The sequence below is a fragment of the Haplochromis burtoni genome, unplaced genomic scaffold (assembly GCF_018398535.1).
Source record: "Haplochromis burtoni strain Fernald_Lab_line unplaced genomic scaffold, NCSU_Asbu1 Contig_433, whole genome shotgun sequence".
NCBI lineage: Eukaryota > Metazoa > Chordata > Actinopteri > Cichliformes > Cichlidae > Haplochromis > Haplochromis burtoni.
Window position 1 is genome coordinate 154,737 of NW_024582794.1, and position 22,088 is coordinate 176,824.

Genomic DNA, 22,088 nt, shown 5'->3' on the forward strand with positions numbered 1-22,088 from the left:
CACACACACACACACACACACACACACACACACACACACACACACACACACACACACACAGTCTAATAGAGTGGTGAGAGCAGAGAAATGGAACTGGCCCTTTGACTGACTGGGCTTCATTGTGCTCTCATGCCTTTCGAGGGGGCCCCTTGTATGCCCACCTCTATCCCAGCCCCTGTATTCCTCCCGCTCCTCCGTGATTCGTCTCCAGCTCCTCACAACCAGCCCGTCCTTTCTCGCTGTCACTCGGCATTCCTTCATTTCTGTGACGGTTGTTTTGTTCGATGCAAACATTTAAACACAGCTGATAAAATTTCATCTGCGTTCAGTTGGTTAGTAAACTCCTTTCCCATCATGCATCAGCCAGCGCCTCCATCCAGCACAAACACCTGTAACAGATTGATCTCCCTGAGCAAACCCTGATGTCGACGTTCTCGCCCCCTCTCACTCCTTTCTCTCACTCTCTCTCGTTTCCACCCCCTCCCCTCTGCAGAGCAGCAAGCTAAAAGCACAAGCATGCCCCAAAAATTAATTTAAACGAACGAATTAAATTAAAAGCAAAGCCTCGGGAGTTTTATTATGTACTAATGTTTGAACCGTTAACTTGGATTGTATTACTAAAATATGCATAATTAAGGGCTGGTGGGGCTTTTATTACGTCAAAAAAGAAGAGAGAAAAAACACATATTTCACTAATGGAACAGATTTAATGGGAAAAACTGAGTATGTGAGATGCAAAAGTGAGTAACAGAGCGGTACTCGGAGCAGTACTGGTACACGGTGGCACACAGCTAAAACTGCAGTGTGTAAATCAGCTCTGATCAGCTGTTTTCAGCATGATTTAGCACATAGAAAAATCAAAGAAATCCCAAGGACGTGTGATTATTACAGCCATATAATCAGTCACATAATTACAGTTACTGGAAACAAAAGAAGGGTGTAGTGCTGGGCGATATGGGAAAAATATTTATCATGATATGAATTATTTTATATCACGATAACGATATATATCACGATATACCACCTGACCTGCAGTCATCTGGAAAGTCCGCAGTCTGTAAACAGCGAGCGCAGCGTCTTCGTTAATGAAGCGGATGGTTACGCTCATGTAGGGCTGCGTATCTCTGCTCGTCCACAGCTCAGCAGCCAAGGCTTAATGCACGACACTGCAAACATCCTGCTCTACTTTGGCCCGCCATGCGTCGTATAAGCGAGGCAACTCAACTTTACTGAAGTGCTTACGACCGGGCATAATGTACCTTGGATCAAGGACTTTGACGAGGTCACGAAAGCTGTCCTTCTCAACTACATAAACAGGGCCATGCCTTTACAAATGCAACGCGAGACGGCGCCTGTGATTTGTTTATGGCGCTGGGACGTTTTCTCATAAGGGCCTCGTGTGAAAGGCTGCTGTATCTTCAGCTGGTATAGTTTTTCTTTCCCAACTTGCTCCCGTCGTTCCACAACTTGGTTTAGCTCAAATTTTCTGGATTCTTGAGTATTCTTTTTCCTGGACCTTCTGTAGGTGATAGAAGAGATTTGTTGTGTTGCCATCGGGTGCTGGAATAGTTTTAGAGCATAGCTTGCAAATGGGCGTCTTCTGCTCCGTGTTGGTGCTGTTGAACCTAAAATGTAACCAAATCACAGACGTACCCCCTCTTTTGGTAAAAGTGCTTCTTCTTGGGCTGCCTGTCTCTGCCTGTTGCATGTCCGGGCATGAAACTGCAACCTGTCGCACGTCCATCGTTTTGAGTTACCGTAAAGCATATCGCAAATCCAGGTGCACGTAAAGCAGCACCATGTCGCAAAACCACAAGACGGAGTTTCTTTGCCAAAAATATCTTTTTTTTAGTTTCTCTTGCATAAAGTTAAGAGTATGTATAGTGAGAAGACAACACTAATACATTTGCCACAGGCTATTTAACCCTTTAAGACCTACCATAGAACCAAGTCTGCCAGATTATATTTTTACATGCTGTAGTGCCATTTGTGTGAGCATTTCAAGTTGCTATATATCAATGCAACTGTTATAGCCCAAATTTTAATAATATGTCTGCATTAAGTCCGAAGTAATTACATAAATTGCAAAAAAGTGCAATAAACTACAAAAAATTGAAAATTGTTTTTACATATATTTCTAGTTAGAGAAATTTAAGAGGTTTATCCCTCAAAACTGTAAATACAAAAAAGTTGCACAAAATACGCCGCCCTTAAAGAGCTGCTTCTTCGGCGCTACGCCCTCTCCGACGCTGAACGAGCCGAAAAGCTCCTCAACCTGTCAGGCTTGGGTGGCGGTACCGCGCTCGAGCTCATGGAGAACATGCTATTGTTGCTCGGGCCAGATGACGGGGGATTCCTCTTCGCCCACCTCTTCCTCCGCCAACTACCGGCCGCCGTGAGAGCTGTCCTCGCAAACTCAAAGACGTTTCATAGAGTTGGAAAATAAATAAGCAGCAGACAGAACGTCCACAACGCCACTTCCGGTTTCCGGCAGGTAGTGGCGGACATGCGATCGTTCGCGCTGGCGTCTATTCCAATGTAGGAAGTGTTACGAACAGCTGATCGGATCGGCAAAGCGTGTTTCTGGAATATTGTGTTTTTGTTGCTGCAAGTGCTTTTTATGCAGTTTTTGCAAAGCTGTATGTGGAAGGAAACCGTGACCGAGGGCAAGCTGATGGCATAAGATGTAAGTACAACTCCTCCGGTTTCACATGCTTAAAAAATTATTGCGCTAGCTTACACGGTTCCAGTTCTACAGAGATTTTAAAATAGTCACACAAAATGGAGCGTGCCCACTCCGACCGGCTTTACAAAACAAATTTCCCACGTGTGGGACTAATAAAGGTTATCTTAAAGGGTTAATGATATATTTTATGTAACAATTTATAAAATTAGGTTAGAAACGATAGAAGACAAATGGCACAATAGACACTTTTCTATCGTTCACACGATATATATCGTCATGTCGCCCAGCACTAGCAGGGTGGATTCATTCTGAACCTGCTGAGAACTGTACACTCTTTCAAAAGGCCAGACAGCTGTTGTGAATATATTTAGCATCGCTTCTTACTGCAGCTTGTGCTGCACGTCGTGGCTCTGATGTTGTACAGTATTACACCTGTGCTTATGATTATACGCAGCTAAATCTCCACATATTCATGTCATAATATCTCAGTAGACATGACAACTAGAGACTGGAATTCAGCATAAAAACCTGTATTACAGTGTGAAGTGAGGTCAGGCTGTAATTCCACAAAAGTGTTGTATACAAAGCTTACATAGCATTACCACACAGAACAACTAGTATCATGTAAAGTGAACAAAAGCGGGACATGCCTGTTTGTAATCTTAAGGCTGTAGCTCACGAGGTCACCTGCTAACTGGAAGGTTTGTGGTTCGATCCCAGTCTGCAGACCCAGCTACCCTCTGATGAAGCGTGAATGACACATGTTGTATAAAGCAAAGGCACGCTACACCAACCAGTCCCTTTTCCCAAAAATCAGGAGGAATATCTGTTCTTTAATAGGAGTGAAAATGCACAACAAGGATTATCTCTATGTTTATATCAGTGTAACAAAAACACCCCAAAAACGGGTCAAATCGTCAGTTAATTTGATTAATTTCCTCTCAGTTTGCACCTCTCTCTCTTTTAAATAAGTCCCACCTGCAGATGTTGGAATAAGTGACTGTGACGGTGTTTCACAAGTGCTGCAGTACACTCCTGCATCGTGTCCCACACCTAAGAGTCAATGTGATGTTTAAAAGCACCTTTAAACATCCAAATCTTTCCGATTCCTATTCTGTCAGGCAGCAGTGTTAATCCACACACACACACACACACACACACACACACACACACACACACACACACACACACACACACTCCCACAGCACTATCTAGCTTTCCTTAACTTTTCCCTCACACTGCTTCTCTTCTATGAGCCTGGGTGTGTTGGTGTGTGTGTCTGTGCGTGTTGTGCTGCAGAATTATTAGTCTTCTCGTCATGTCTCTGATGTGAAGCCCCCCTTATCAGCCAGCAAGCAGTAAGCCCCCCCGGCCCCCCTCTGCAGCTGTCACTACACCCCACCACCACCACCGCACACACTATTCTCCGAGGACAAACTCCCCAATACGCACACCAAATACCCACATACGCTCAAAACACGGGCGCATACAAATCTCTGTACACAAGCCTTAGCAGTTTTTGACTCACATTCGCACACACACACAATTTTATCTGCTCGTTCGCAGACCGCACGGCTTGGCAGCCTACAAGGGGGAGAAATATCCACCACCCGTTCCCCCATATCCCCCTTCAAAATCAGCCCTAGCCTCAACACAATCCCAGGAAACAGGAGCGGGGAACACAGGATGGAAGCGGGCCCACGTAACGGTGCATCTTACTCACGCCGGGCGCTCCCTCCGGCCCCTGGCCAGCAGCACAGGAAGGCCTCGGTCAGCCACTGAGCCGCTGGAGTGCAGAGTAATGCTCCAATCAAGCTGGTCTCATTAGAGTCGAAAAAAGTCGAGCGCCCGCCCGAGAAAAAGAAAGATCGACAGAGGCAATAACCACAGCAACTGGCTAATCCAGTGTAAGAGTTTCCCCTCTCCTTCCCCCTCTTTCTGCCTCCATCTTTCCTTGTTGTTGTTTGTGTTGTTTTGTTGTTTAGTCGAGTGCCCCCTTCTTCTGCGCTTCCCGGCAGGCCTGTCTCCTGACTTATTTAGCAGTGTGTTTTCTACCATATTTGAGAAATGAAGAGCAGATTGGTTAATATTTTAAGACATCCCACTTGCAGGGTTGAGGTAGAGACAAAGATGGAAGCAGAGCTGGAGACGAGGGGAGAGGAAAGAGGGAATACGAAGGAGGAATTCTCTTGTTCCTTAACCCCAATTCCAGAATCCATGCTGGGAGCAGAAGCACGCATGAACACACAAACACACACGCAAGGAAAGCCTGCACACAACATGCTGCCTTACAACTGTTAAAGCACATCACTGTGGAGAAGGTATTAGAGAAACGTGTGTGTGTCACATCGAACCATGATGTCTTTCACTGAGTTCATTAAAGCTACCAGTAAAAGGGTTACACAATTAGACATTTTAATAATCAGCTGCATCTGGAAACTGGTTTATTTGAAATGCCAAATAACCATGAATGAACCTGCAACAACCACACGCAGAGACAAACCTGAAGGCGTGCAACCGTCAAGAGCCTGCAAGTATCAAAACACCAGATTGTTCTTTACGTTTCTGTCTAAACCGGCGGTCGTGATAACGAGGCAGCTCCTTCACTGAGAATTAACGAAACGCTTCGATTTGGAGATATAAACTCTTTCCTTTACAAACACCTTTCACTGCAGGTGCAGCTCATTTCCTTGCTGACACACAGCAACAAATCGCTTGCCTGCACAAGCCGCACAAAACATGTACAAGAAATATGCATGCCCTCATGATCGCCATGAGTACACACACACAAACACACACTTGACAATGGCTCTCCCTGTGACTTCTCAAAGTGAAGTGAATTCCAATCAGGCACTAAGCAGGACAGCTATTTCTAGGGACAAAGGACAGGGAGAGAAGTGAGGAGGGGTGGAAGGAAAGATGGAGAGGAGGGAGGGAAACAAAGGGTTCTGGTAGCACCCAGGGGAGAAGGCCCAGAGCAGCTGACGTCAGCGTCTGTGTGCTCAGTGTTGGGGTGGGGGAAACGGAGCGCGAGGTTGGCAGAGTTGGTCCTCCCCCCCCAGGGAGGCCTTGAGGCGTGGAGAGAGTAGAGCATGGCTCCCAGCCCCCACATAACCGGGGGCCCAGACGGAAAGCCTGGCAGAAACAGCAGCTCGCTCGGTGGACACAACAATCGGTTGGTTTGAGGAGACAAACAGACTCCGCCTGACCGCTCTGTTAGTGAAATCTTTAGCTCCGTATAAGACGCGTCCGTGCTCGCTCCTTTCTCTGCGCGTCCATTCTCTCAGGCTCCTCTGCACTCTGCTACACCCCCATCCTACAGCCCCAGCCCTCTCCCCGGAGTTTTGCTTTTCTCTGACATTTGGCTGGACAAAGGCGAGTCACACCTGAGCACTGGGTTAAAACTATTATGGGCCCTCTCCCTGTGGTACACTGCCCTTTGCCACCACTGTCTGTGACTGAAACTCTGCATGTGTGTGTGTGCCTGCACACCTGGGTGCACCTTTGTATTAAACTTAGCATACTATGTGTTCAGATTTCCTGCATAGTGTTAGATCAAGGTAAGAAACACGAGGGCAAGGCTGAAGTAATTCATTATAACAACAGAAAAAGAGATAAAGTGTAAATAGGCCATTTTTGTAATATACTGAGTAAGCTGTCACAGTGCAGGCTGCGTAAACCTTTCTAAAAGCTTAGAGTCGGGTATTCCAGGTAAGGAAGGAGAAGTGCAGGTAGAGGCCGAAGGTCCGCTGCGTCTAAGTGACGTGGGACCACGTCAGGCTATTGACCACGTCTGCAGTTTTTCCTATCTGGAAAAAGAATCAGAGATGCACAGATTTGGTGTTTTTCGGTCCACAATAAGACCAACGGGTACAAATAACCCAAGTTCAACAGCAAAGCACACCTGCAATCACTACGAATCTCCAGTTAAAGAAAAATATTAGAGAGTGGTGTTAATGGAAACCATTAGCTCATTAGCCACAGTAAGCTCTTTTTACAACTGTTACTAACTGTAAGTATCACAGCACTGTCCCTCAGGTGACACCTGTCCTTAACAAAGCCACCAAACTCACCACAGGTGACTCAAACTGTTGTTGTTTGCCTCTGTCATTCAGGCTGTTGTTTTCACAGAGTTCTGCGTCCACATTGAAAAGGCCGAAAACGCTGACGTTCCAGTGCTGTGCATGTGTGAAACACAAGAAGATTCTACCTGCCTCATTTCTGTCTGCCGCTTATTTACTTTCCGGCTCTTTGAAACGTCGCGGCAGAATGTCGAGGAAAAGCACCGAGTTTGTTAAATGGACTCACAATGAGGTGGAGTCGTTGCTGCGAGTAACACAAAAGTACAAAGTTGCAAAAGCGAGTGAGAGTTAAAGAATTTGAAGAAAAGCTCTCTGGAGCGCGTGCAGACTGATATTCAACTCAAACAAAACAACTGCTGTATAATGCCCTCCACTATCTTAGTTTAATTGGTCACATGACTGCATCACATGACTAACATGCGTCATCGTTTTCGCTGTCCACACTGCGACGCGAAAGCACCGTCTTCAAATGTATTCGTTTTCGAGAGCGTTTCCAAAATGCTGCGTTTTCCCTCGGAGAGAACACGTCTCAGTGTGGACGTGACGCCAAAACGGCGCGAAAACGCATTAGTGTGGACGTGGTCTCAGTCAGGTTCCAGTTTACATGTAAATGTGTGAAAATTTAGCCACAAATGTAAATGATCCAAAGACGGGGGTCGGTACGGACGGTGGTCCAGTGTCGGACGACACACAGGTGCCCCAGGATGCTGGTCTAATCAAGAAGGGAGCATGTGTATTTATGGAAACTCTAAATGACTGGAACCACTTACAATAAAAACAACACGTCATTCTGACAGAGGGCGGGGCTTAAGGTTACACAAGGGTTTTTTCAGCTGCACATTCAAAAAAAAATTAAACAATCTGTAAAGCCATCATTCAAAAGCCACCAATAAAACCCTGCCCTCATTTAGAAAGAGTAAAAAGCTTCGATTACCGCTGAAGTGCACACATAGGTGTGAAACCTGAATGAGGACTTGAACAATGCAGTGAACTCCTGCCTTCAAAGTACCAAGTGAAGAAAAACAGCTTCAGTGAAGTGCATAACAAATGTAAAGCATCAAACAGGGTGTGGGAGACAGAGGTGGGGAAAAAGTGAAAGAAAGAGTGGAAAAACAGAGGGAGGGAGGGAGACAGGGGCTGCTGTGGGGCCAGTCACCACAGGGTGGATGTGTGTGTGCGCGAGTCTGTGCGTGTGTGTGTTGGGAGGGCACAGTGGGGAGGTTGGGGGCATGGAGGAAGGGATCAGAGCATTGGGGCCAGCTCCACGGGGAACAGGGATGATGGGGAGAGAATGGAGGAGGCTTGTGGGGGGAAGGGAGACAGGGTGAAAGGAAGGGATGTGGTCAGTTTAGAGTTTGAGAACTCAGCAGGGAGGGACGGCAAGTAGGGAGGGAGGGAGGGAGGGAGGAAGGAAGGAAGGAAAGCAGCGAGACACTGCGGTCTGTGTGCTCTAAGAAAGACTGAGGACAGGAGAGAGGAGAGGAGACACAGAACAAAATGGTCAAATAAAGGGAAAAAAGCAAAAGTGGGGAGAGTGACGGGAGCTGTGGGCTCTTGGGAAGAGAGAAAGAAGCAGCAGCGAGGGAGCCGAGGAAAAAGGTTCCAGGTGTCAGCAGGAGGGGGGGTCCTGGATCCAGTGGAACGGCCTGTTCCTCATTATCCCGACATCCCCCTCACACACAGCCCCGTGACAACTCTATCCTAACATCCACACATGAAAACATGGAGATACTGCCACACAGTAAACACATGCGTGGATCATGTCAGGTACCTGCTTTCCAAACCAAAACATGATTACACACAAACAAACACACAACGCGCTTCTAAACCCTCAGCTGTGCTCCAGAGGAAAAATAAAATCAATCACACACTCGTGTTTTTGTCTCACCTCCACACTGAGAACGTGGAAACAGTCAAAGTTTGGCCAACGAAACATTGATTTCATGCAATTTTGTGTAGCAGCGCCATCACAAAGGGGAACCAGCTCCATAATGCACCGGGTTAGTATTTCTGGGTGAGTTGTTTTGTGTTATGTCTAATTTTGGGTTACACATTCACCGATCCCTCAGGGGTCACGTCAGGAAAATCTGCCAAATCAAACATGCAGAGTTCCTGCTGTGTGAACGAGGGAGCAGCCTCATATATTTACTGCCTGGTTCATATCCACAGCAGCGTGTGGAGATATCATTAGCCACCAAGAAAGGAACGAACGTAAGCCAGCTCAAGTAGTGGTGCGAATGTTTCAACTGAGCCTGCTGTCTCCAATGGGGGGTCCAGTTACACAGTTTAACATACTGCTGCAACAGTTACCTCCAAAAGTCACACCCACACCAACCGTAGCATCTACCTGTGGGCCTTTCCCGTGGGAGTGACAGCCAATCACTGCCTTGCTTTCAAGTTTGTCTTGTAACAAAGATCTGAGAGTCATACTCAGGACAGCAGCATCTCTGTGAGTTAAGAGCATCTGACGTACGACTTAGCTCCGCAGTACATCTTTGTGCGACAGCACGAGTCCAACACTCCTGTTTAAAGGGGTTAGGGCAGGGTTAGCAGACGCTCGAGAATGAAAAAGACACGGGGAAAGCTAAACTGCCTCGACTGCGGAGAGCCAACAGACGTTATTTATTCAGAGATATGTAAATGTATATTTCTATAATGTTGCTGTGTAAATATTTGATCAATAAACGCACAGAGACACTCAGAGAGAAGCTGCAAAGCCTTTGGCTGAAGAATTCTAATGAACGTTCGGAGACAGAAGCGCTCGTCTCGATTTCCATGCAAAATCAGACGCGCTGGACTATGGATTTAAGCATTTCCATTTTACACACACACACAAATATTTACTCTCTGCAAGATCTACAGACAGTCACACAAGGACAGACAGAGAGGAGAGATGAGAGAGACAGAAGAGGGGAAGAAGAAGGAAGTTACATTTTTAATCGAGTGTTTCTTTTCCTCGGAGCAAAGTAGGGCTGAATACAAGAGGGTGAGCTGGTGCCAACACACACACAACACACTTTCTCGTGTCCTTTGGCAAATTCTTCTTTTTCACTCTTGCATTAAGTAAGAAAAAAGGGAAGAGAGTCAAAGTAGGAGGAGAGGGAGGGGGAGGAGGAAGAGGGGGGAAAGGGGGGAAACGAAGGGAAGAAAAGAGAGAGGGGAAGAGAGAAAACGTCCCCGCAGAGTCTTTCTCCCTTCCTGGAGCGAGCGAGGGCCCCTGCAGCGCCGCCTGTGTAATTTCCAGTGGCAGTGAATACAGGTATTAATAAAAGCCCCATGGGGAAGAGCACACAATATAACCCTACATTTTCAGGCATTATGAAAGGAAGCCCCCAGGGGTCCTCGGGCTCAAATTTCTGAGATGCAGGCATTGTAAAAAGACGCCCCCGGGGGAGGACCCCGCAATAGAAATCTGCTGAATTCAAAGCATTTCCAGAGCCCTGGTGGGAGCCATTACTCCCACTGGAGGGGGAGAGATTTTTTCTTCTTCTCCTCTCTCCTTCCAACCGCTCTCTCTCTTTTTTACCAAACATGTGTTGCTGACATGTTGACAGATTGCTCAGTGAGGTGTTTAGGTGCATGCACAAGGCATGTCTGCTGAGACACGAGCTCCATCCCTCTCTCCCTCCCTCCCTCCTTCCCTTGCCAGTTCCCAAGTTCCATCCCTCCCTCCCTCCCTCCGACTGCAAACCTCTCAGCGCGCCCAAAACTGCTCCCATCCATATTTCATAAAGGAGAAAGTAGGCTGAAAGAGAGAGAGACGGAGGCAGAGAGAGGACGCAAAGAGTTTAGGCAAGAGGGAGAGAGCGAGGGAGAGAGGTGAGGGAAAAAGCGGAAAAAGGGAAGATAAAGAGAGACAAAGTGGGATCAAGGGAGGGGAACGGGAGGAGGAGAGGACAGATAAAGAGAAATAGAGCGATGTAGAGAGTGGGAGAACTCTGCGGTGAAAAATGAACCCTGTGATGAAAAATGACTTCACAACAACCCTTCTCCGTCTCACCCCCTCCCTGCTATCCCTCCCTCTCCCTCTCTGCATGTTGCAGCCCCTCACACCTCCCCCCTTTCTGCTTCTGCCGCTCTCCTCCCTCCATCCCCCTCTCCTCTGGTGCCGGGCTCCTGCTCTCTCCCTGGAAAACCTGAGCGGCAGCCAGCTGTGTCTGTGTGTGCGCTGTGCACTTGTATGTATGCCAAGGGCTTAGCACAGGAATCTTCGGGCCACCCCCGGGTACAGACACACAGAGGGAAGGAAAGGAGGGAGGGAAGAAGGGGGCAGTGGGGCAGAAAGAGAGAAGGGGGGCACATGGCGAAGAACGGGAGGGACGAGTAAAAGACAGGAGGCGAGAAAAAGGGGAAAAGCACATTATTTTTATTTGTTTTGTCAGCCAACAGCAGCTACTGGACAGGAAGTGTCGTCCCAGCGAGCGCCGGTCTGTAATTTTACCTTACACCCCTCCTATCTGTGATCGGTGGTTTTAATAAGAGCCTCGGCCTCGCAGGTCTCAGCTGCTATCCCGACGACAGACGCGGCGAGGTGCGTGTGCGCCTCTGCGTGTGCGTTTGTGACAGCGGGTGGCGACAGACGGTGAGAGCTTAGTTGTGGGAAGACGTCCCGCGGGAGGCAAACCAGCCACCCAAGGGCCCACGCGCCAACAGACACGCTCTCCCCCCTGCTCCTTGTGCTTCTCCTCTTCTTCCCTTACCCCTCCACCGAGTTTGGCCTCCACTCTCCACCCTCCTCTTCACCTGTCTTCATTCGGTCCCCCGCGACTCCTTCCCAATTCTCTTCTTTTCCTCCCTTATTTCCTTCTTTATCTCCTGCTCCCTCCCAGCTAGACAGGCTCCCTGGAAATCTGTGCTCTCTCCCGCTGAGAGAGGAAAAAGAATAGACCAGAGTGCAGCTGTATGCGCTCAATTACCACAGACCTCACAAATACCTTCAGAACGAATATGCGCAGTATCCCGCTCTCTTCCTGCACGGACGCACACATTCACCATTTTCCACCCACACCGTCTCACCCAGCCACTCGCTGGGTTAATGACTTGCTATTTGTCACTGACAACGGCAGTTTCCACCCCCCGCCTTGACTGACAGCTCCCTCGTTGACTTGGAGCCTACCTTCCCAACACTTCCTCCCTCAAGTGCTTTTTACTGGCATCTTTAACAATCTCTCGCCCTCTTGCACTTCTCACTCACACCTAGCATGAGTGTGGACGTTGTTGACTGTGGGTGAGTGTACGCGCAGATCTGTGTGTGTGTGTGCCATGTATCGTAACAGACAGTGGCCTTCGTAGCCATTTGAATCTCTAAACACATCACACTGACTGATCCTGGAATGCTGCGGCCTGCGAGACAGCTTTTGGGTTTCCTTAATAGGATGTGGGTGTCTGCTTGTGTCTGTGTGTTCATGTGGCAGAGGAAGGCCACAGAATGTTCTCCATTTGATCTGTAGGAGGCTTTTTTTCTGCTCCTCTTCTCCTCGGGGAGCCTCTGCTCCACATTCTGACTCCTACCGAGACCCATCAACACTCCCCCGGCTCACGCTCTCAGTCTGTCCCTCTCGCACCGTACTGCACACACACAGGATATAGACCCGCATGCACTAAAAGCAGCAGACACACATCACACATAAAAATATCACACGCTGTATACACCGCGGCCAGTCAGCTCACCCAGAGCCACTAAGGCGTGTGGAAGAGTTGAGAATATAAAGCAGCACCGTGCACTTAAATAAAACGGTGTTACACAAATGTGACAAACTGAGCATTAACGACGTCAGTACAACTACGTGTGCGTTAACCATTTGATTACAGGGCACGCTGGAAGAAGCACACACACACACACACACACACACACACACACACACACACACACACACACACACACACACACACCTTATTCACAATTAAACAGCAGAGCCGTCACAGAAGCTTAATGCTGCAGTGGAACAGAATAACAACACTATTGTAATCGAGGCACGTAATCTCTATCACACACACACAACCAGCTGAGCTATCAGGCTCATGCACATTAATGTGGCATTACACTGACCAGATGTGTGGGGTCTGTGGGTATGTGCGTGTTTGAGTGGGTGAATACACATTTATGTGTCATTGATCTGTGCCACTGTGTGCGCGCGTGTGTGTTTGTCCAATTTCCACTCAAATTAATGGCGCCTCTTTATAGGCCTTCTGCTAGAGTGGCACTGAATTACTTGGTGCTTCACTCTCGCACCTGGGACCCATTCAGTGTTACAGCAGCAGCTAGCTGCTAACCTGGGACCCATTTGCAACAAAAGTATAGTTAGCATTACAGATACCAGTGTGTGTGTGTGTGTGTGTGTGTGTGTGTGTGTGTGTGTGTGTGTGTGTGTGTGTGTGTGTGTGTGTGTGGGGGGAGAACTCAGGACTAACTAACCACTGCTCTCAAGCTACAAATCAAGACTCACAAATGTAGACAAAATAATCCTCAGTAACTGATACTGAAAATATAACTAATGTAACTGAGACTGGCACTAAAATCTGAAAAGTTTAAATATTATGTGACAGAGATTTAGAGACGCAGCAGACAGAACAGAGTGAGTTTGGATTTGTGGGAGGATGACATCATTAAATAGTGGCCTAAGTTTTCATTTACGTCTATTGCACAGGGTAAAAGGACTTCACATAAGAACAACAGAGTAGTAATGGAGGGAGGCCTTATTTCAGGTTATGTGCCATGCTAAAGCTAATGCGTTATCCCTACTATGCAAACTCACCACTTCCTGTTACCATTTCAGAGTAAAAATCTGCTGCATGTTAATGAGCAGAAAACCTTTGTTTTTGTTTTTTTAAACACAACTTTTTGTGAAACATCGAAGAGTCCAGAGGTAGAAAAGTCAAATTTGATGACGTGTAGGCGAGGCCTTTAAATGTTTATAGTGACCGTTCGTTTTGGGAGACCCAACATTTAATTCTGTAAATGTTTTATTTGAGGAAATACAGTAATAAGAGTTTTACCAAGAATGTAAATGCTTTGAGAAATTTGCAGGACTATGGCTGATTTTTTAAAAATCTTCTTTAAATTTGAGTTTTTCTTTTCCTGGTTATGAACTTCAGCACAAAGTCCACTAAAGCTAAAATTTTATTCCTACAAGACATGAAACCCTCTATCAAGAGTGTTCAGGGTTAATGAGGAGCTGTTGTCACGTATCCCATAATTTCTCAACAATATTTTGGGGTGAACGCGAGATTAATACTGAAAAGCCAATTTTGGATTTAGTCTTCTGTGTTTTGATCTTTTTCGTTTTTCTGTCACATAGGGTCACCTCTCAGTAACTTTTTTCCATGCTGATTCAAAGCTAACAGCGAGCTAGCATCATAGCTAGCTACTCCTGGCAAGATGGTCCCATCGGTCACCCTCAACCAAGATGGCCGATATCTGAGTCGTTTGGTTTCTGCTCAGAGACAAACATCAAACTACATCAAACTCCAGAATGCACGAACACATTACCTCACTCATGCAGATTCAGAGTGGCGTTTGTTTATTCCCAGCAGTCTTTGCTTCATATGTGTGTGCGTGTGTGAGTCCATGCTTCGACTCCCCCGAGCCTCCACCAGAGAATTCAAAAGGACTCTTTATTCTTCATTTAGCCTTCTCCTCAATAATAACCACAGAGCTGTGGTCCCACCACGAACTTCATACGTACTCTCTTCTGCATGCTCACGTGTACGCACACATAAGACAAATAAACATGTACAGCTTTACACACGATGACACACCAACACGGAGTAACCCACATGCACAAAACCCCGCACACATCCCACCGAGCCGTGGGATTACTGTGCAATCTCAACCGCTCTTTCTCCGGGGAAAAACATGTTTTTTTATTTCATTTCATTTCTTTCAACTGCGCTACCTCTCACCCTCCCCCCTTCCTCCCTCAGCTTTCTCACTCAGCAACATGTAGCCCTCCCCAGACTCCTCTGCTGAAATCACAGGCCACATCCCGTGCTCCGACAGCAGCTCTGAGCTGCTGGCCCTGTGATGATCTGAGTGTGCACTCTGTGTGTCTGTGAACTGACATGGACATGTAAAGGAAGGGGTCTTCAACTTTTGAGTTTTTAAGTGAATGTCAGTGTAATATTAATGTAACTAAACAATTCGGGCTTTAAGTTTGACATCATTAGCCGTTCCCGGGTCCAAACTCCGCTTCAGGTCCCAAAGTCAAACGAACACTGCAGCATCACTGAGAGTTACAAACTCTCTAAATTATTTCACCTTAATAAAATCATCAGCGTTGCTGCTTTACCAGGTGTAACAATTAAGGCATCCATGAAAACAGGATTTATGAAGTTTAACAGAGTTAGAAGTTAGCAGGAAGTTAGCTCGCTAGCTTCCACCTAAACATGATATAGCATGTTCTGACTGAGAGATTTCTAAAAAATTAAAACGTACAGCTCTGCTGTCACTTCCAGCATAAATGAAGACAGAAAACTAAACAGCAGTGACGTTTGTAGGGTTACTGAAGTTGGGCTAGCTGGTATATAATGATGTGCTATGTGGTAGCTAGCTACACAGCTATGTTAGCACAAACACAGTGAAGCTGTAGGATGAACGCTAACTTTTCTCCACTCGATAAAAGTTAACGTGAGGGTTCCTGATGGTTAGGGACAAATGCAATCGCATGGCAGGATGCTGTAAACGGACCAAACTTCAGTCAGGAGAACAACTGAGATAATCCATCCACAATACGAGGTTAGTCATTAACATACTGCTGCATGGGCTGGGCTGTAGCTACATCGTAAGGGTTTAAACACTGAGCTTTAAAATGAACAGTGGCAATCCGGTTGTTCAGTGATGACATGACGAATCCTACTTCCGGGCCTAAAGTAGTCTGCGTTTAATATGGCTTTTGTGTTGTTAACATGTTTAATGTTTTGTATTTTCTTCTATTTGATCTCAAAAAGCTCCTAAAACAGTCAGTGATCACTGTTGACCTCCCTCGGCTTTTATTACCGCTAATCATTTATTTAAGCTCAGTTTTTAAAACCTTAGGATGTAGCTACAGCCCAGCCCATGCAGCAGTATATGAATGACTAACCTCGTATTGTGGATGGATTATCTCAGTTGTTCTCCTGGCTGAAGTTTGGTCCTTTTAGAGAGAAATAAAATGAGTCGCAAAATGTAAAAGCAAAATTTCCCCGCCTGGGCTGCCTTGCGCCTCTGTCTGTTTCAACGTGTGACCCCGCCCCTCCCTCGGCCAGTCGGCTATGAGTGCGCTAGCATACCTGGAGGTCGCTGTTTTAATGAGTGTTTGATGGAAAACGACAAGAGCGGAGTTTGCGCTCTCCAGTCGCATGATAGGTGAGTCCTAGTAAATAATTTTCCGTGTACGTTACACATGCTATTTTTTTATTATTAATTATGATTATTATTTTGCTATCAAACTCGCTGGAGAAATGATTGAAATGCACTGAGTGTGATGCAGTATGGCAGTGCTATTATGGAATATGCTGTGAACTTAGCTAACATTCCTTAGCAGTGATATGAGTTAATTTACTCAAGTGAAAGCTTTAAACATTAGCCTGATACATAACTAGCCAACTTAAGGCTTTCTGGTTAACCCTCTGGGGTCGACGGACCCAGAGTCTCCATTTCAACTTGGGTCGAAGGTGCAGACTTCATACTATATACCAGTGTTTAAATTGTGTTGATAGGTCACGTAAAACCGATGTTTGTTTGTTTTCAATAAAACAGTGGCGTTTACTCCGGGAAGAAACGGTTAAAACGGCGTTTCTAAGGAGAGCGCTAGCAGACACGCTTTTCTTGTGAGTGAAAAAAGAAAAAACACTCCTTCCCTATTGGTGGAAAAATGTACCATGTTGACCAATCAAAAAATGATATGGCAACATGTGGCATCTGGTTGTTTGGGAAGAGGGGGAAGTTTTAGGAGTGAGCGAAAGAGAGAGAGAGTTTTGATACGTGAGAGATTTGTGACGTTTACCGTGTTTGGAGTCTCAAGTTAGTGTGCTGTCTTGTGTAGTTAGTGTGTTGTTTTGTGTTGTGTGTCAGTTCTACTAGTGAACGCCACAGTTGCTGCCTTAAAGCCACCAAAGGCAGGTTGCAGTGTAAACGCTGACACAGCTGCTGTCAGACCTGCAGGTTTATCCCTGTGCTGTTCTCATCTGTGTTATAGTGACACAAACTATTTTTTTGGAGTTGCATAAATAATTTGTGTGTCTTCTTATTTGATGCAGAGCACCTGATTGTTCTGTACATAGTTTTAAATGGTTATATGAAAAACTTCTGAGCCTTGGCTGCATTTTTAGGTAAATAGTACCAAATAACTTTGTTGTTTGCAAAACTTGTGCATATTTTTAAAAATGTACAATTTCTCTTTGCATTTCAAGTTATGACAATGATTCATTAAACATGCCTGTGGTTTGTACAGTCAAAAATATCACTTTCTAGTTGTATTTTAAATTTTGTCTGAATTTAGATAAATTGTGCTGACACAGTTTGTCAAAATGAGAAAATAACAGTTTTTAAAGGTGAAATATGAGGCCAAATCAAAAGTAGTCAGAAACGGCCAGTTACACCCTGGACCCCAGAGGGTTACAGGCTAAAAGCAAAGTTGTCACCAAGTACTGTTTATATTTGTGTGTATTGCTGCAGCTTTTTTAAGCATTAACTTGGTGCCTTTGGGTGAAATAATGGTAATATGACTGATCCATATGGTCACTTGTTTCTGTGCTACCAAAGTTCCCCGGCTTTCATTCAAACTGTGTTTGTGGTCAGCACCGACACATTAAACTACTTAAACAGTATAAATGTCTTCAAGCTCACACTGAGGCCTGTGGGGCACAATCAGTGGGGCATTTGTGTTTTTTCAACAGGAGAAGAATATCTAACAAGTTGATTTGTTCACATTTTCACATCTTAATTTTTAAGTGAAATGTGCATTTTGAGTTTATACACGATGTATGTAAGGCGACCGTTTCCTTTTGCAGTATTTTTGTGTGGTGCGTTTTTCTATTTCTTAACAAAAGGGGAAAAAGGTGTGTAAGCTCACCTAGGATGATTTGTTTTCATTTTCACATGGTCTTACTGAGGTGATGCGAATTGAAACATGCAGTCTATTTTTTTTGGCGAGGGGGGGGGAATGAGCTGGAAAAGCTTGAAAAGCGACCTTGAAAGTGCTTAAAAAGTGCTTGAATTTGACCCTGAAAAAGGCGTATGAACCCTGAGATTAAATCGAACAAGACACAAAACATGTTAAAAACACAACAGCCTTAATAAACAGCAGTTTGGACCTGGAAGCAGGATTGATACGTCATCACTTAAAGACCGGACAGAGTCAGCTGTGACCAGCATGGATGAATCTCCTGCCGTTTACAGTAAAACCTTCATATTGAGCTCCACATCTTGAGCTCATCCCCACAGAGCAGGAGGAGGGACGGGGACCTCTGCCGTGCGTTTGCCTCGTGTTCTTCTACATTTTTGTTATGACGCCACACTAACAAAAGTAAACGTAAAACACTGATTTTGTATTACTACAACTTCATAACCTGCATGTGAGACAAAGCACTACATGAAATTCTAGTGGGACGTCAAACCAGCGGGTGAATAAGAGGTGGATGAAGCGGGGCTCTCACCATCTACATTACACACTCTGTAGAAACACCATCTTTACCCGTTTAAACAAAGCCCTCCGCCCCCCTCCCTGCTCCTTCATCCCCCCTATCAAAAGTAAACACACATACCCGCAGACACCGAGGGGAGACTGCCTCGCAGTAGCGAGAAGTAAGTGTGCGTTTGTGTGTCGGCTTGTTCAGGGACTGTTTGGATTAATCTGTAGGAACCAGATGCCCCCGCTGTGTTCCTTTCAGTCCCTCCATTAATTACACCGTTACTAATAACGGCCTTTGTGTGTGTGGTGTGTGTGTGTCCATCCCTGTGGGACACATGCTATGGTAGGTGTGATTCCTATAGCTATAGGTATTCAGAGAACAGTGCAGGACCCATGTCACTAAGGCAGTCCAGTGATTCTTCATGATACAGCTTAACTGTTTGATGTTAATCTGAAAGCACGCCACCTTCCCTGCTGGAAACCACGCAGCACTTTTAACTGTAGATATGTTGATGCAATATGATAAATGAGCTTTAATTAGGTCCTGATTGACAAGATATTGAGGATTAAGTGCACCATGTACGGGTATCGTTGACATATCACTGACTGTTTTATGATAAAGTATCACACAGTGATGGGAGCCTGGCCAGTTAAAACAGAAAAACCACAATCACATTACCAGTCTTACCAGCTGGGCAGTGGTTGGTTCTGTGCTCAGTGAGCTCAGCCAGACAGTCAAAGTCCTGTTGACAGTTGTCACAGGTGAAGATGGATTCGTCGTCCAAGTCATCGTCGTGATCTCGGTCATCGCGGTCCTCGTCTGGTTCTCCGTCTTCAGCACCGGTCCCCTCTTTGGGGTCGGCGACTCTTTCAGATGCCGCTACGTCTGCAGAGAAACACAATACAAGTGTGTCTTTGTTACCGTGAACGATCACAGTTCGGATCTTTGTGCCATTCGTTATGATCCCATTGAAATATTCACCGCCCTCTGCTTTACCCACTTTCACTCTGCGTCATTTTAGGTTAGGCTGCTCTGCCCTTCGCTTAGACCTGCAGCTATTTCACAGGTGTATTTGCAATAAGCTTTGTTTAGAGTACAGCACATTAGTGACATTTGTTCACAGTGATTCACAGAACGAACCAAACTTTTCAATGTTTTCTTGCCTTTTAAATAATTAATTGGTGTTGTTGTGTTTCTTTTGTTCCTGCCGTCACACTCGATTATTCTGTTGAGTTTGAGATGTCAAATTCAATTTCATATTGAAGCACTTCCAAAAAGGCTTTTTATGTTAGAAGAATAGAGTCGGTTTTATCACCTCCAAGAGTCGTTGACAGGACTTAATACGGAGCCAAAGGCTTAAAGCCTCGGAGCAGCCAAACCAGTTTGGTTCTGGTTCCTGCCTCTCTCGCTGCCTCAGCTCTGTCGTGTCTGTTACTCTTCCTGCGTCTAGTCTGAGCATCTTCAGTCCATGTTAGTGACTTCCTGTTTTATTTTGGTAGTCCTGTCCTGTGTGCTTCATGTTCAGGTTTGCTTCCTCTTGTCATCTAGTGTCTTCAGTTCAGCTCTGTTCCCGTGTGCCTCCACTTCCCCCATTTATTGTCTCAGCCTCCCCTCGTCTCCTGTCGGATCATCTTCCAGCTCCTGATCCTGTGTTTCTAGTTTAGTTCCCCCTGTAAAGGTTTTGTTAGAGTCTGTATTGGGTCCTTTTCTCCACAACGCCTGATCTGCGTCCCCACAAGTGTCTCACAGCATGTCACAGCGTAGCCTTAACAACAGCACAGAAGTGGTTAATGTCATTACTGGTTATCATTTATTGCATCCAGTGTAAAAAGTGAGTTACCAGCCGTGCACTGCCAATTACTTTATACTGCGTGTAGATTATCACTTAGCATGTGACGTAATGCGTGTGAATGTGTGTGTCCTGGTAGCACACAGCAGTGTGAGAGGGGACCAGTGGAGGCTGTGGAGGCCCAATCCTCACCGCTCCATTGTGTCTCCATTTTCACACCTTATTATCACATTATAAACGCTGAGGATCCAAAAGGACGACACTGAAGACACTTGGCTTCAGAGATGATACCAGAGGAGAGAAAAGAAAAGCCCTGCTAACACATAAAAGTCTTAATAAAACACCATCAATCAGCAACAGCAAATATGACGATGATGATGCAAAGAAAAGGAGAAGCAGTGGGGACAGCAATGTTTAAACTTTTCAGATAACAATTCTGCAAAGATTAAAAGCATTCTACAAAAAATAAGGTAATTCAACATCGCACATATAATTATTATATCACACAGTTCATGAAGCTTCATCAACGCAGGACTCAGAAAAGTTAAATCTCACCTTTTAAACCTGTCCAACCGAGAACCAGTGAGCTCCACGACTAATGAAAACCAGACTAATTTTAAGAGAGTGCAGCTACAGGTCAAAGCGATTAAGCTGCAAGTCAGTTTTATCCATGAGGAGTTCGAAACATCATTTAACGTGCACACGCGATAGAAAGGCGCCGCTTTGTTATATGGTGCTATTTCTGGCTCTTAATTTCAGCGAGTCTGGTAGAAAAAGTCTGACCATTAAAACTTAGTAGCCAGGTCAGCATCAGCGTGTACGCGCAGGTACACTTGCACGGCGTTTTCCCCCTCGCTGATATTATTGCAGGTCTAACTAACATAAGTTTGGGTGCTAGAGGACGCCTGTTAGGGAACGTGAGGGAAAAGTGAATCAGGCACAAAACCGCCACAGCACTCTGATTTATGATGGCAGCGGTATGATGGGAAATAGGGATGAGGGGATGCTGGGAGGTGGGGAACGAGAGACTGAGGTGATGTGGTGTTTGGGGCGACGCAGGAGAGGAAGACAGTGATGGAGGGAGAGAAGGAGGAAGGGATGAAGGGATAGGGAAGAAGTGAGGGAGGGTGTTGGCCATCTGTCCAGTGGTGAGAGCGCCGTCTGGCCAGGGAGAGAAAACAGCCCCTTGGCTGACAAACTGCACGTGCACGCTCCTCATTGTGCACACGCACACACATGAATGCATACATACCAGAAGCACACAAATGGTCTATACACGTACTTTAAATATGTGGTTAACAGTCAGCTTTTCAAATACACACCAGGTTTTTGTCAAATTTGTAGGAAGTGATTAAAACACGATGCAGGCTGCTATAAAAGGCATTTCAATTTTTTTATTTGTACATTATCTGAACATGCATACGTGCAGAAAGCAACTACACACATACTACATACAATGTGCACACAGTCCCCGGGGTTCCCTGATGCCAGAGGTGAGGGCAGCGCCAACTCCATTGCATGCCAACACAACCTGCTGTCATAGCAACAGAGACAAGAGATGGATTTGCACCCCTCCCTCCTCATCACTCCCTTATTTTCTCTTTCAGTACTTTTTTTTTTAAATAGTGTTTCGCCCCCAAATCCTGTGCAGTGAGATAAAGAGAGAGATGGGTGATGAAGATAAAGGGATGAGAGGGGCCAACAGGAGAGGCTGGTGTTTACACACCGATCTCTGTGGTCCTCTGCTACCCACCCACCCGTGATTAGGACTTCTCTTACGGGGAGAATTTGATGAGGGCGGGCTTCAAGAGAGCGTTGCTGTAAGCTCAGTTATGATCGTTACCACTCTGGAGCAGCCCTCCTGGCTCGGCCAGTGTGTGTGTGTGTGTGTGTGTGTGTGTGTGTGTGTGTGTGTGTGTGT

At 45.9% G+C, this 22,088-nt stretch overlaps 1 protein-coding gene across 2 annotated transcripts in view; it reads right to left on the minus strand.

Annotated features, from left to right (window-relative positions):
- znf423 (zinc finger protein 423) overlaps positions 1-22,088 on the minus strand; it is a 135,351-nt gene that overhangs the window by 76,629 nt on the left and 36,634 nt on the right. For both annotated transcript variants that reach the window (XM_005945069.2, XM_005945070.2), the window contains exon 3: positions 19,066-19,263. In XM_005945069.2, coding sequence (XP_005945131.1) covers positions 19,066-19,263 — 198 coding nt within the window. The remainder of the gene's footprint in view (positions 1-19,065; positions 19,264-22,088) is intronic.